Source organism: Ctenopharyngodon idella, chromosome 13, assembly GCF_019924925.1.
Source record: "Ctenopharyngodon idella isolate HZGC_01 chromosome 13, HZGC01, whole genome shotgun sequence".
Taxonomy (NCBI): domain Eukaryota; kingdom Metazoa; phylum Chordata; class Actinopteri; order Cypriniformes; family Xenocyprididae; genus Ctenopharyngodon; species Ctenopharyngodon idella.
The window spans coordinates 963864-976469 of record NC_067232.1 but is presented as its reverse complement, the minus strand read 5'-3'; the positions used below and the strand labels follow the sequence as shown (position 1 = coordinate 976469).

At 38.8% G+C, this 12606-nt stretch overlaps 1 protein-coding gene across 1 annotated transcript in view; it reads right to left on the bottom strand.

Annotated features, from left to right (window-relative positions):
• Positions 1-12028, bottom strand: part of LOC127524737 (CUGBP Elav-like family member 4) — a 137811-nt gene extending 125783 nt beyond the window's left edge. The window contains exon 1 of the mRNA XM_051916561.1: positions 11892-12028. Coding sequence (XP_051772521.1) covers positions 11892-11910 — 19 coding nt within the window. The 5' untranslated portion in view covers positions 11911-12028. The remainder of the gene's footprint in view (positions 1-11891) is intronic.
• Positions 12029-12606: the final 578 nt, after the last annotated feature.

Below are 12606 nucleotides of genomic sequence, written 5' to 3'. Positions count from 1 at the left end.
AAAATGAACGCAAGTTCTCCAACAGCCTGCTAATAACAAATTAGCCTGTTTGTTAGGGAAAAATGTAATCAGCATGAGGAGGTGAGGAGACACTTGAAGGTTAATTGGAAGGAGACCTTCTGTAAATGTCAACGGAAATTTAGGATCTGCTCTCCGCAGTTGACTCTACACTCAGACACCCTTACTTGAGATAAGCTTCCCTAGACCGTGACATCGCTGGATGCAAAAACATGGAGAACAAACCAATATACCTTGTGCAGGAGAGGCTCTGCTCCAAAAACTACTGCAGTAAACCACCTATCTAGATAGAAAATTCTTTCAAAAAGAACTATTTGTGCAAGATGACATCTTTTGACCAAATTCTAGGGCAGCATCACTACACTGTAAAGAGGAATTATTGGCATAACTTAAAGTAAGTAACCTGGTTGCCTTTTTTGAGTTCACTGAAATAAAAAATTTGAGTTAATACCATGAATGCGATTGGTTCAATCAACAGAAACACAAAATATTATGTTATCTGAACCACATTAATAATCTAAGTTGTTTTGACAACAGAAAAAATAAAGTAATAACAAATCATGAAAATATTTTTTTTACAATGTAGTACAACTCGAATTCCGGAAAAGTTGGCAGGTTTTTTTTAAATTTGAATAAAATGAAAACAAAACGACTTTCAAATCACATGAGCCAATATTTTATTCACAATAGAACATAGATAACATAACAAATGTTTAAACAGAGAAATTTTACACTTTTATCCACTAAATGAGCTCATTTCAAATTTGATGCCTGCTACAGGTCTCAAAAAAGTTGGCACAGGGGCAACAAATGGCTGAAAAAGCAAGAAATTTTGAAAAGATTCAGCTGGGAGAACATCTAGCAACTAATTAAGTTAATTGACATCAGGTCTGTAACATGATTAGCTATAAAAGGGATGTCTTAGAGAGGCAAAGTAAAGATGGGCAGAGCTGTGAAAGAGTGCGTAAAAAGATTGTGGAATACTTTAAAAACAATGTTCCCCAACGTCAAATTTCAAATCTCATCATCTACAGTGCATGACATCATCAAAAGATTCAGAGAAACTGGAGAAATCTCTGTGCGTAAGGCACAAGGCCGAAGACCTTTATTGGATGCCCGTGGTCTTCAGGCCCTTGGGAGACACTGCATCACTCATCGGCATGATTGTGTCAATGACATTACTAAATGGGCACAGGAATACTTCCAAGAACCACTGTCGGTAAACACAAACCGCCATGCCATCTGCAGATGCCAACTAAAGCTCTATCATGCAAAAAGGAAGCCATATGTGAACATGGTCCAGAAGCGCTATCGTGTTCTGTTTGCCAGGGATCATTTAAAATGGACTGTTTCATAGTGGAAAAGTGTTCTATGGTCAGACGAGTCCAAATTTGACATTCTTGTTGGAAATCACGGACGCCGTGTCCTCTGGGCTAAAGAGGAGGGAGACCTTCCAGCATGTTATCAGCGTTCAGTTCAAAAGCCAGCATCTCTGATGGTTTGGGGTGCATAAGTGCATACGGTATGGGCAGCTTGCATGTTTTGGAAGGCACTATGAATGCTGAAAGGTATATAAAGGTTTCCAGACGACGTCTATTTCAGCGAAGGCCTTGTGTATTTCAGCAGGACAATGCAAAACCACATACTGCAGCTATTACAACAGCATGGCTTTGTTGTAGAAGAGTCCGGGTGCTGAATTGGCCTGCCTGCGTCAAATAAGTCAAAGATGACCACGAACTCTTCAGCGGCTGGCAAGAATATAGCAGGCAAGAATGGGACTAAATTCCAACACCAAAACTGCAGAAACTCATTACCTCGATGCCCAGACGTCTTCACACTGTTTTGAAAAGAAAAGGAGATGATTCACCATGGTAAACATGCCCCCGTCCCAACTATTTTGAGACCTATAGCAGGCATCAAATTTGAAATGAGCTCATTTTGTGCATAAAATTTAAAAATTTCTCAGTTTAAACATTTGTTATGTTATCTATGCACTATTGTGAATAAAATATTGGCTCATGTGATTTGAAAGTCTTTTAGTTTTCATTTTATTCAAATTTAAAAAACGTCCCAACTTTTCCAGAATTCGGGTTGTATATATATATGCCCTGTCTGACTGAAAAATGAGAAAGAAAAAAAGTACCATTTCAGCTCAAACTCTCACTGCTGGCCAAAACAGAAGGCTGTGGTGGTTGAGAAGTAATTTATGTGGAGCAATACGCATTGGTTGGAAAAAGACGGAGAACAAAGGAACTGGATGTTCAGACCTATCTAAACTTTAATCCAGACTTGCTTAATGAGCAAGATTTACGGTGAGATCAATGGCTAAATCTACCGCAAGAAACAATAAATGTACCGCAGGAAACAAACAGACAAAAGAGATACACTAGGCCAGTAAAAACATTAAGTGCTGGAGGATATTCTGAGATGAAAAAGGCCATTTTAATCTAATAGCAAGCACTGGCACAAATGTTGGCAAAGCGAGTGTCCGTGCTGCCATCGAAATGACCTGCCCAGAATGCTGTTGGTATTAAGACAGCGTGGAAAAACACACAACCAATCGAAGCCAAGCCATCAGCCTCATGTGCCAGAGCTCTGCACATCACTAAAGCTGCCCAAGTGACAGTGGCTGTCAATATATCGATGGGATGTCAGGAAGTCTGTTAGGCTTCTGCCGCATGCAGACGATGAACTGCCAGCCCTGCGTCTATCTGCCCCCTCCTTTCGCTTTTCCGTTCCTCCAACTGCCCGAACCTCAGACACAGGCCGTGATGAAACGGAAAACACCTGTCCTGTTCGATCTGCCGTATCAGCCGTGCACACAAAGCCAAGTCGCACGGCCAGATGAACATGTAATGAAGAGAGAGGAAGTGGGGGATGGAGGTGATGGAGTGAGAGTGAGTGCAAGAAGAGGTTAACAAGGTAGAAAGAGAGCAACTCCAGCTGCGCTAATGTCTGTCATCTAATATTTCTCATTAATTAAGCCCACAAACAATACTGTTTTTCCAGGCAACCACAGTTACCTAGTTTAGACTGACCTGATACATGCACATGCAGATCACGCCAGCCTTCTGGAAATCCACTGAACACACTGCAGCACCTCTACAACACACTGAACAGGACACATCAAAAAAGATTGATTCATTTGAATTTAACTGTAAAAGGTGAAGTGATGAAACCAGTTCTTGGTGTTAATGAGCTCTTAAAATATAAAAATAATGTGATACCTGCATGCTGCATTTGTAATGACACTGGTATCTGATATACTGTTGATTTTATTGCTTCTCAATTGGTTGGGCACCAAGCATAGTTCACTGAAACACACACTTGATGCTCTTCAGGAAGATACTTCTGGTATATAGAAAACTGCAGTTTTGCAAGATAAGGAGAAATGAAATCAGAAGAAACAGATAAAAAAAAAGGAACAAAGTCCATAAACCAATTTTGGAGGAAAAACGATTGAATAAACCATGAAAGTGTCATGTCACAAAAGAGCCAATGAAAGAAGGTAAATATACAATGCCTATAGAAAATCATCATACCCCTTTGAAATAGTTACTTTGTTGTACAGCCTAAAACCCATTCCAAAGAAAAAAATCTTTTACAGCTTTATTTACAAATACTGCCTTACAAAAAAAGAAAAAGAAAATGGCAACAGTTTTGAAAATTAATCAAAAAAAAAAAAAAACAGGGTTGGAAAAGTCATCAGTCCCCTTATTACTTCGTAAAGCTACCTTTTGCTTTAATTACAGCCATTAATTTTTTTGGATATGTCTGTAGTAGATTTGCACACCTAGATTGGGGAATATTTGCCCCATTCTTCCTTGCAGAATTGCTCAAGTTCAGTCAAATTCCGTGGTGAGAGGCAATGGACTGCTCTCCGAAGTCCATCCGGATCGGATTTAAGTCAGGGCTCTGACTTGGCCACTCAAGGACATTCACCTTCCTATCCATTAGCCATTGCATTGCATGGCGGTATGTTTAGGATCACTGTCGTGTTGGAAGGTGAATTACCTGCCCATCTTCAGCTGTGTAGCCGAGGGATGAAGGTTTTCCTAAAGAATTTGGATGTACTTGGCAGCATCAATTTTCCCTTCAATCATGACCGATCACCCAGTCCCTGCTGAAGAGAAAGCCTTGTAAGTCCTTCAGAGTTGCATTTAGCCTCTTGGTAGCTTCTCTGATCAGTGTCCTCCTGGCTCGGGCATCCAGTTTGGACAGACGCCCTGATCTAGGCATTGTGTTGGTGGCGCCATAAGCTTTCCACTTCTTAATGATTCTCTGAACAGTACTCAGAGGGAAAGCTAAAGCCTTCGAAATGTTTTTGTAGCCTTCTCCTAACTTGTGCTTTCTACAACTTTATCCCAGAGGCCTTTTGAAAGCACTTTCCCAACCATGGTGAATTCTTTGCAGTACCATGCACTATTAACTGTAGAATCATCAAGAAACAGCTGGTTTTATTCTGAAGTTATCAAAACCAGTACAATTGATGTCAGGTGGGGCAATTAGCCTGGTGTTTGATCGGGTTGCATCTGAGCAAGTTTATAATGGTATACTCTAAAGGTGATGATACACTGGTGAACTTTTTGAGCAATGTTGCCGGGCAATGACGCCGAGCAATGATGCTTGGGCAATTTCCCATTGAAAATTCAGATCTATAGTATCCAGATAGAAATTTGTTGCCCATTCTCAATGGGAAAGTGCCCAAGCATCATCGCTCGGCAACATTGCTCAAAAAGTTGCCCCATGTATCTTCACCTTAAGGGGCTGATCACTTTACCAAACCAGGTATTTCACTAATTAATATTTAATAATACTCCAGAATGTTTTAACATGTTAATTTCACTTTGTTGATGAGGGCTATAATGTGTACATATAGCTCAAAAAGTTAGACTTAATTTATTTATTTTTTTTCCAGGGTGTAATGTGACAAAAGGTAAAGATTTCCACAGGGTATTAAGACTTTCTATAGACACTGTATATATTTTTTTCACAAAAAAAAAAGTTATCCCTGTAACCCTTGAAACTTGTTGTTTGTATGCATCCGTTTGCGCTCATACTGAAGCTCAGTTTTTACGCTGCGTAATTGATTTAGAACTTTGTACCTCCAAAATCTGAATAACTTCAAAAACAAGCATCTCTTAATCATCACAGAGGTTTCTAGACACAAATGGAAAACACATATTTTCATTTGGCTTCTTTGTGATGTTGTGCAAGTGGGCTGTGATCCGTGTACGTGCCAGCAACATCTCAGAGCCTCTGCCAGGTAGATTAGCTCAGAGAAGTGAAGCAGAACCGCGCCTCTGATGCGCCGTGGACGTATGCAAATGCACGGGAAACGCACAAACAATTCAATCACTTTCCTTCCTTTCTGGGACGCATGCACAGACATGATATCTGAAGTTTCAACAAGCTTACAGAAGCTAAGAACCAGTTTAAACCCACAGAAACTTCTCCTATAAGTTGTGTTTACAAAGTGCTCCTGTATCAGGCCCTCAACAGTGGGAACGGATAAGAAAATTGCTCCTCAGTCTAACAACTAAGCAGGTTTACAGCAAATATTAGTCTTTTCACTCAAAACACCGAGATGTGCTGGTACTTTAATCCCCGGGAGATCTTTTCAGATTAAATGCTCATCATTTAGTGATATTCTCCAGGATCCCATCAGCCAACTCACTGTCAACCAATTAAGGCAACAGCAACACTCCAAACAATCTATATAGTGCCACCTTTATCATCTCATCTGTGTTTGTTAAGAGTAAGCCGGTCCGTCTCGAGCTAATATGCGATTAACGACGCCCTGTCTTCCGAACGTGCCACCTGCATAATTGTGCCACTCTGATACAAGCTAATGATTTGATGAACAAATTATTGATCTAATGGTGTGGGCCGTCGCACCACAGGTAGGCCGGTAAATAAATAAGAATGCTCCAGTTCTCCTGGATGGTGGACTCGTCAATCTTGGGAATTGCCTCTGGAGTGCTTCAGTCAGTTAACATTTTAGAAAACCGTCACCCCATTAATAATAAAGCCATATTAACATAAGTGAATTCCTCCACCGTGTAGGATTCACTGAGGCAGTTATTAAAGTCCAATTTGGCCCCATTAATAATGCATACACCTTTGACTCTCCAGTATCAAGATTATGTGGAATTACTGAGGGCATACATTATTTATCAGCGACATTCAATTGGGGACCTTGATGAGCCTTAATTGGTGGTTGGGGGTGTCATTAGGCTGTCTCTGATGAGACCTGTCAATCAACCCTCTTGTTCCTCTGATGCACACACTTGTGCACATACCTGCCCGTATCCTCAATGCCACCTGTGCCACCTGTGCCATGGCGGATGACAGCAGCGACACCCCACCATTGCCGGGTTGCGCCCTGCCCTCTCGCTCTTGTCCATCAGACCCGTTTGAAGGGGTTTTGGGAGGGATTGGTATGCCACAGAGCAGAAGTATGGACACTGGCCCCTGTGTCTGTCTGACCCCTCTCTTTCCATCGCTCTCGCTCAGTCTACCTGCTTTAAAAGTTAATGACTCCCAGCTCTTGCCGGGCATTCCAGAAGGTTGTGGGGTGGTTAGACATACAATGCATCATTCTCCCTGCATCTGTCCTGTCTGTCAGTCAGTCACACGTGTCAGGATGGGGACTCTGGGCTGTTTGAGGCATCTGCAGCACATGGGTCACAAACACAGTGAATACTGCAGAGGGAAAATCAAAAATGAGCATGTATATTCACACATGTAGAAGCAGACATAGAGTGATATGTAAAAGAAATAAAGCTTTATGATTTTAATGTATTACTATTTAATCTACAATATTAACTTACTTTCTTAACAAATGTCCTTGGGCTTATTTGTCAGACACTTTCATCTAAAACAGCTTACGGTGCATTCAAGATAAATGCTTTACAGTACTGTGAGTTCCCTGGGAATTGAACTCACAACCTTGGCCTACAATAAAATGCTCTAAATAAAATTATGTATTATGTTTTTACCAATTCTGATGGATAAAATTAAGTTTTGCACTACATTATTTACCTCTGAATATTTAGTTTTACTCAAAAATAAGTAAAATTCTGGCTGTGTATTGCACTGTGAATTGTGTTTCATGCCTGAATGAGGTTCACTCATGAAAATATCACAATGTAAACAAATTAAAAAAAAATTGCAAAAAAATATATACATACCAAACTATTGTTCAAACGTTCAAAATTTAAGATACTTTTTGAAAAAAAAAATCTCTTATGCTCACCAAGTCTGCATTTATTTAATCAAAAATACTTTAAAAATAATACTGTGAAATAATATTTCAATGTAAAATAACTGTTTTCTCTTTTATATATTTTTAAATGTAATTTATTCCTGTGATGGCAAAGCAGCATTTTCAGCATCATTACTCCAGTCTTCAGTGTCACATGATCTTTCAAAAATAATTCTAATATGCTGATTTGGTGATTAAGAAGCATTTCTTATTATCAATGTTTAAAACTGTTGTGCTCCTTAAGAAATCATTCTAATATGCTGATTTGGAAGTAATATTCCTTTTTATTTTTAATGTTGAAAATTTATTTCAGGATTCTTTGATAAATAGAAAGGTCAAAAGAACAGCATTTATTAGAAATTGAAATCTTTTATGTTAGAAATGTCACTTTTGATCAATTTAATGCATCCTTGCGGAGTTAGATATTTTTTACTTTTTATTAAATAAAAAAAGAAGAAAAATCTTACTAACACCAAACTTTTGAATGGTGTGTGTGTATATATATATATATATATATATATATATATATATATAAAACAAAGTTTTTTTTTTTTCATTTTAGGTTGAAATCTGACCCATACTCTGCATGTTTCATAAGATTTTACCTTATAATATTAGGATTTTAGGAGAATCTCATATGTCGACATAACAGTCTAAATTAAAGTGAAAGTAATGGCAGAAATGGATGTAACAGGGTTGATTTCTATGTTCAGACAGGATGTACCTGACATAAATCAGCCGTGCAGTTAACCGTGCTTACTCAAAGAAAATGAACAGTGAGAGTGAGAACAGGTAAAAAGCGAGGAATGGCAAAAAATGGAACATGTGAAAAAGTATCTTGGCATTTGGAGATGTACTTAAATAAGTTGGAATGGAACATGGTTGATCCTGCTTATTAGCTGAGCTTCATTCACACAGCTGCACCGTGGGTGAACAGAGGTGGGAGGATTAGTCTCTCTCTCAGCTTCTGCATTTCCACTCTTTCTTACAGAAAAAAAAAAAAAAAAAAAAATCACTGATGAAACTGATGTGCAGAAATATTGTAATGGAAACTGAGTTCATTGGATGATAAGCACACACTCATAAGTTCTAAATAATATGTTAGAGTTTACAGTTGGACTCTCGAGTAAGCAAGATTTGAAATACACACAAAAAAATTGCCTTACAAACACAAAGATGTTAAATCCCCCCCCAACAAGACAACAACTACCATCTGAGAATACTTGTAAGTTATAAAGAGCATGGTAGAGCTTATAGCTGCATTGCCTGGTGAATAAAACACACAAATTGCACTACAAAGATGTCAAAAACAAGGCAAACAACTGCCATTTGAGAACAGTGATTTCTCAAAGAAGAAAAACAAAAGTCTTCTTCTACAACATCTTGAAGACACAACAGGGAGTGCCAGATTTCAACTTACGGTTAAGAAAAATAAAAATCGGAACTTCAAAATCGATTTACCTCTGACAGCAACCATGTGATTCAATGAAAATCTGTTTAAAGCTGTTGTTTGTTCACTGTTTATTTCACATTCCCAACTTAACTTGCTCACCAGACTCACAATGTGAGGAAATTTTAGCCATTTCTGAATAAAAAAGGCATCCACTAAAGATCCTCCCTGTCTCTATCCATCACTTTAAATGTTACCTACTCTCCAATGGGATGCCATCGGATATAATTGGCAATTCATTTTAGGTCCTGACAATATAGTGGAGTCATTTTGCCCACATTCAAACAATACCAGAGCGGGATAAAGCCCATGTGTCAACCGTCCTCTCCATTATAGCGTGCGGCGATTGCCTCATCTCCGTGGCCACCTCGTGCACATAATTGTTTTCTGCCGCTCTTCCCACAGCCAAATTACACACGCTCCCTCCTCCCTTTCGCAGCGCGTGAGGAAGAGCAGCGGCGACGGCATACAAACACAGACACACATGCATACATACACAAAAATCCACACACTTCACTTATCTTCACTGTCTACAGCTTAACGAAAAATGGCGGCCAGAATATATCAGTCTCTTGTTTTCAGGCCCGGAGCCTGGACTGATATATTCCGGACACCGTTTTTTTTAAGATGTCAGATAGACAGAGACGGAGAGGTGGGCAATTGAGAGAAAAGCATTGAAAGGGGAAACAGTGAAAGGGGGAAATAATATAATGTATTTTTACAAGATGAATCCTAATTCACCTGTCACATGGAATCAAATATTTTGATAAGTGCTCTGAGAGATGATAAAAAATGTGATATAATAGAGTTTTTTTGGTGTGTATACATATGCAGGAGTACTATAATGCAAAACTGTCTTTATAATGTTTTTTTAATCATCCAGTCCAACAAAACTGCTCTAGCACATTTCTAAAATTAACTTTGCATTTGCTTATAATCTGGTATCTGTCAAATTACCATATATCATATTCAGGGTAATGGGAAATGTGCTATACCATATGAGACAAAACACAATTCAAAACCTTTGTAATGTGGGATGGTGAATTGATGCAACACTAAAACAGTTGATGAATCTCTGAATTATGAAACTGCATGAGAGACTGCAGTGGTCCCTGTGCAGTCTGATCATTTCTAATCCATTTTCAAACCTACTCTGGATCATCAGTTTGGTGTTGTAGTTCTTAATAACAGATTATATACTGTATAAACTGACTCCAAAAAAGTGGAACCCAATGGGGGTTCATGTGAAGGTATGGTGGAGATTTATCTGTGTGTGAGATGATTTTTATACTGTACAAACTGTATATTCTATCCCCTAACCCTAATCCTATACATCACAGAAAATGTTCTGCATTTTTACATTTTCTAAAAACATAATTTATATGTTTTTTTTTTAACTATGAATTTTGCCTCAATAAACTCTTGCTTATTTCTCAAATTCACACTGACATATAATTAGATAGAGTAAAGGTTATGCATATTTTGCGTGCTGTCCAGGGAGAGGGCTCCGAGCTCGGAATTTTGGCCCGAACCCAGAGCACTCCCCCCGGTTGTGGTAAGAACAGTTAGGACTAGAAGTGAGGAGATGGGGTGGCGGAGGGATGCTGATAAACTGTCAACAAATGGAGGTAAGTCTGCTGTACATATACACCTCTTATCGTTAATTGAGTTGATTAACTGAATGCAATCCTTTCGTGTTAATTAGGTTAATTATCTGAATGTGCTCCTCCCGAACTTTGTTAATAAAACATCATTAATACTTAGTAAGGTAGTTGTTGTAGCGTTTAAGTTTAGGTATGGGGTAGGATTTAGGGATGTAGAATATGGTCATGTAGAATAATAAGCATTAGTATGTGCTTTATAAGTACTAATAAACAGCCAATATGCAAGCTAATAAGCAACTAGTTTAAAGTGAGAATTGCACTGCATACTAAAGTGTTAACATTTTCTCATAAGAACCAAAAAACGTCCCCTCAAGGACAAGGATTTTGGATATTGCCATCTTTGTGGGGACATTTTGTCCCCATAATGTAGAGTATACCTGAATCACACGGATGGATGGATGGACTCTAAAAAAATGCTAGGTTAAAAACAACCCAGGTTGTGTTGAAAATGGACAAACCCAGCGGTTGGGTTAAATGTTTGCCCAATGTGCTGGGCAGTTTTATTTAACCCAACTATAGTTTAAAAATACTATATGGCTGGCTTAAAATGAACCCAAAATAGGTTGGAAATTAAAAACCAGACACATAATTACTAGAGGAAACAATAATAATCAAAAGGTAAACATTTATAATTAAGCAATTTAATAAATGTTTATTTTTTAATTACTATTCATTAAGCTTATTAATAAATGTTAATTTTCCAACATACTTTGGGTTCATTTTAAACAAGCAATACAGTAATTTTTAAACAATAGTTGAGTTATAAAACTACCCAGCAGGTTAGGCAAACATTTAACCCAACCACTGGGTTAAAACAACTCAATTGCTGGGTTTGTCCATTTTCAACCCAACTTGGGTTGTTTTTAACCCAGCACTGATGAATGGATGGATGGATACACACACATTCAGACTCCAAACCTTCATATATTCAGATAAACATACAGATATTTAGAAAATCCCTGATTTAAGATATGCACACACACACAAACTCCTACACACCCATAGTTCATTCAATGTTCAGCATGAACTTAACCTTTCAGGTCAAAGTTGTTCTGTAAGTGATCTGCTTAGCAATTGCATATTGCATGCAAATCTACTCTCACACTGTGCTGTGTTGTTAAACAGTTTACAGTTTTATCACAATAATGATATGCATCACAAAATAGCATCAAAGGGGGGGGGGGGGGGGGGGGGGGGTTAATAAAGCAAGGGAGATCTTCCCAAAGAATACTACGGACCACAAAAGTCCTCTGCCATTTCAGTTCAGCTGTTGAACAGAACTAGAGTTCTGTCCTGTCATCGCTGTCATTTATGCAATACATAATTCATGTGTTTGCATCGCACATACAGTATGCATACATAACATGCAATGAGGGTGGTTTTCACCATCCGAGCTTCCAACAGGGGATTTCGACTTCCTTTCCTCTGCATAAAAGCTGCCTGGTTTATATTCCATATTCCGAGTGTTGCACAAGATTACAGTATTACTGACCTTGGCTGACTGCATTCATTTTCACAGAAGAGTCTTGAATACGAGGAGGAATGAATCTCGGTGGTGCTGGAGAGTGGAAATACTCTGGTGTGATGCTCTGTGCTGTTTCGCAGGGCACCTCACCCGCCCAATGAGAGGTGAGTCATTTTGTGGCCTTGTTAGAGGAGACTGAGGAGAAAGAGAGAGTGAGAGAATTTGACAGGGCTATGCTGTTAATTGCGTCTTTGCAGGAGGCTTCGTCTTCACAAGGTCCTTTCTCCCCCCTCCTCGCTTTCTCATTGTACAAAGACGTACAGGAGGAAAAGCGCAGCGAAAGGATTCGAGACTGCCACGCACCTGCCCCCTGAAGCCAGCCAAACACAGACAGACGCTTCAGTCCTTCTCAATGGGTGTCCTGCTCTGTGGTCACAAAATCTCACAGATCCATTTCTCTCATCTTTGCCACCAAATCTTGTTGCCTTTTGAGGATGTCAGTTTGTTTGCTGTTCAAATTTCAAACATCCTCTCGTTTCTCAGAGGAAAAGTTTATTGCTTTTTCACAGCTCAAGAGACTTAATGGAATTCTCAGGTGTTTCATTTAACTATCATCTCTGCTTTAGATGTTTTTCCTTAACATTCTTCAGTAGAAAAAAAAAAAGAAGACAATTATATTATGTGGAACAATTTCTAGATGATGAACGATTAAAACATTGACAGCCAATCAGAATCCATCCTG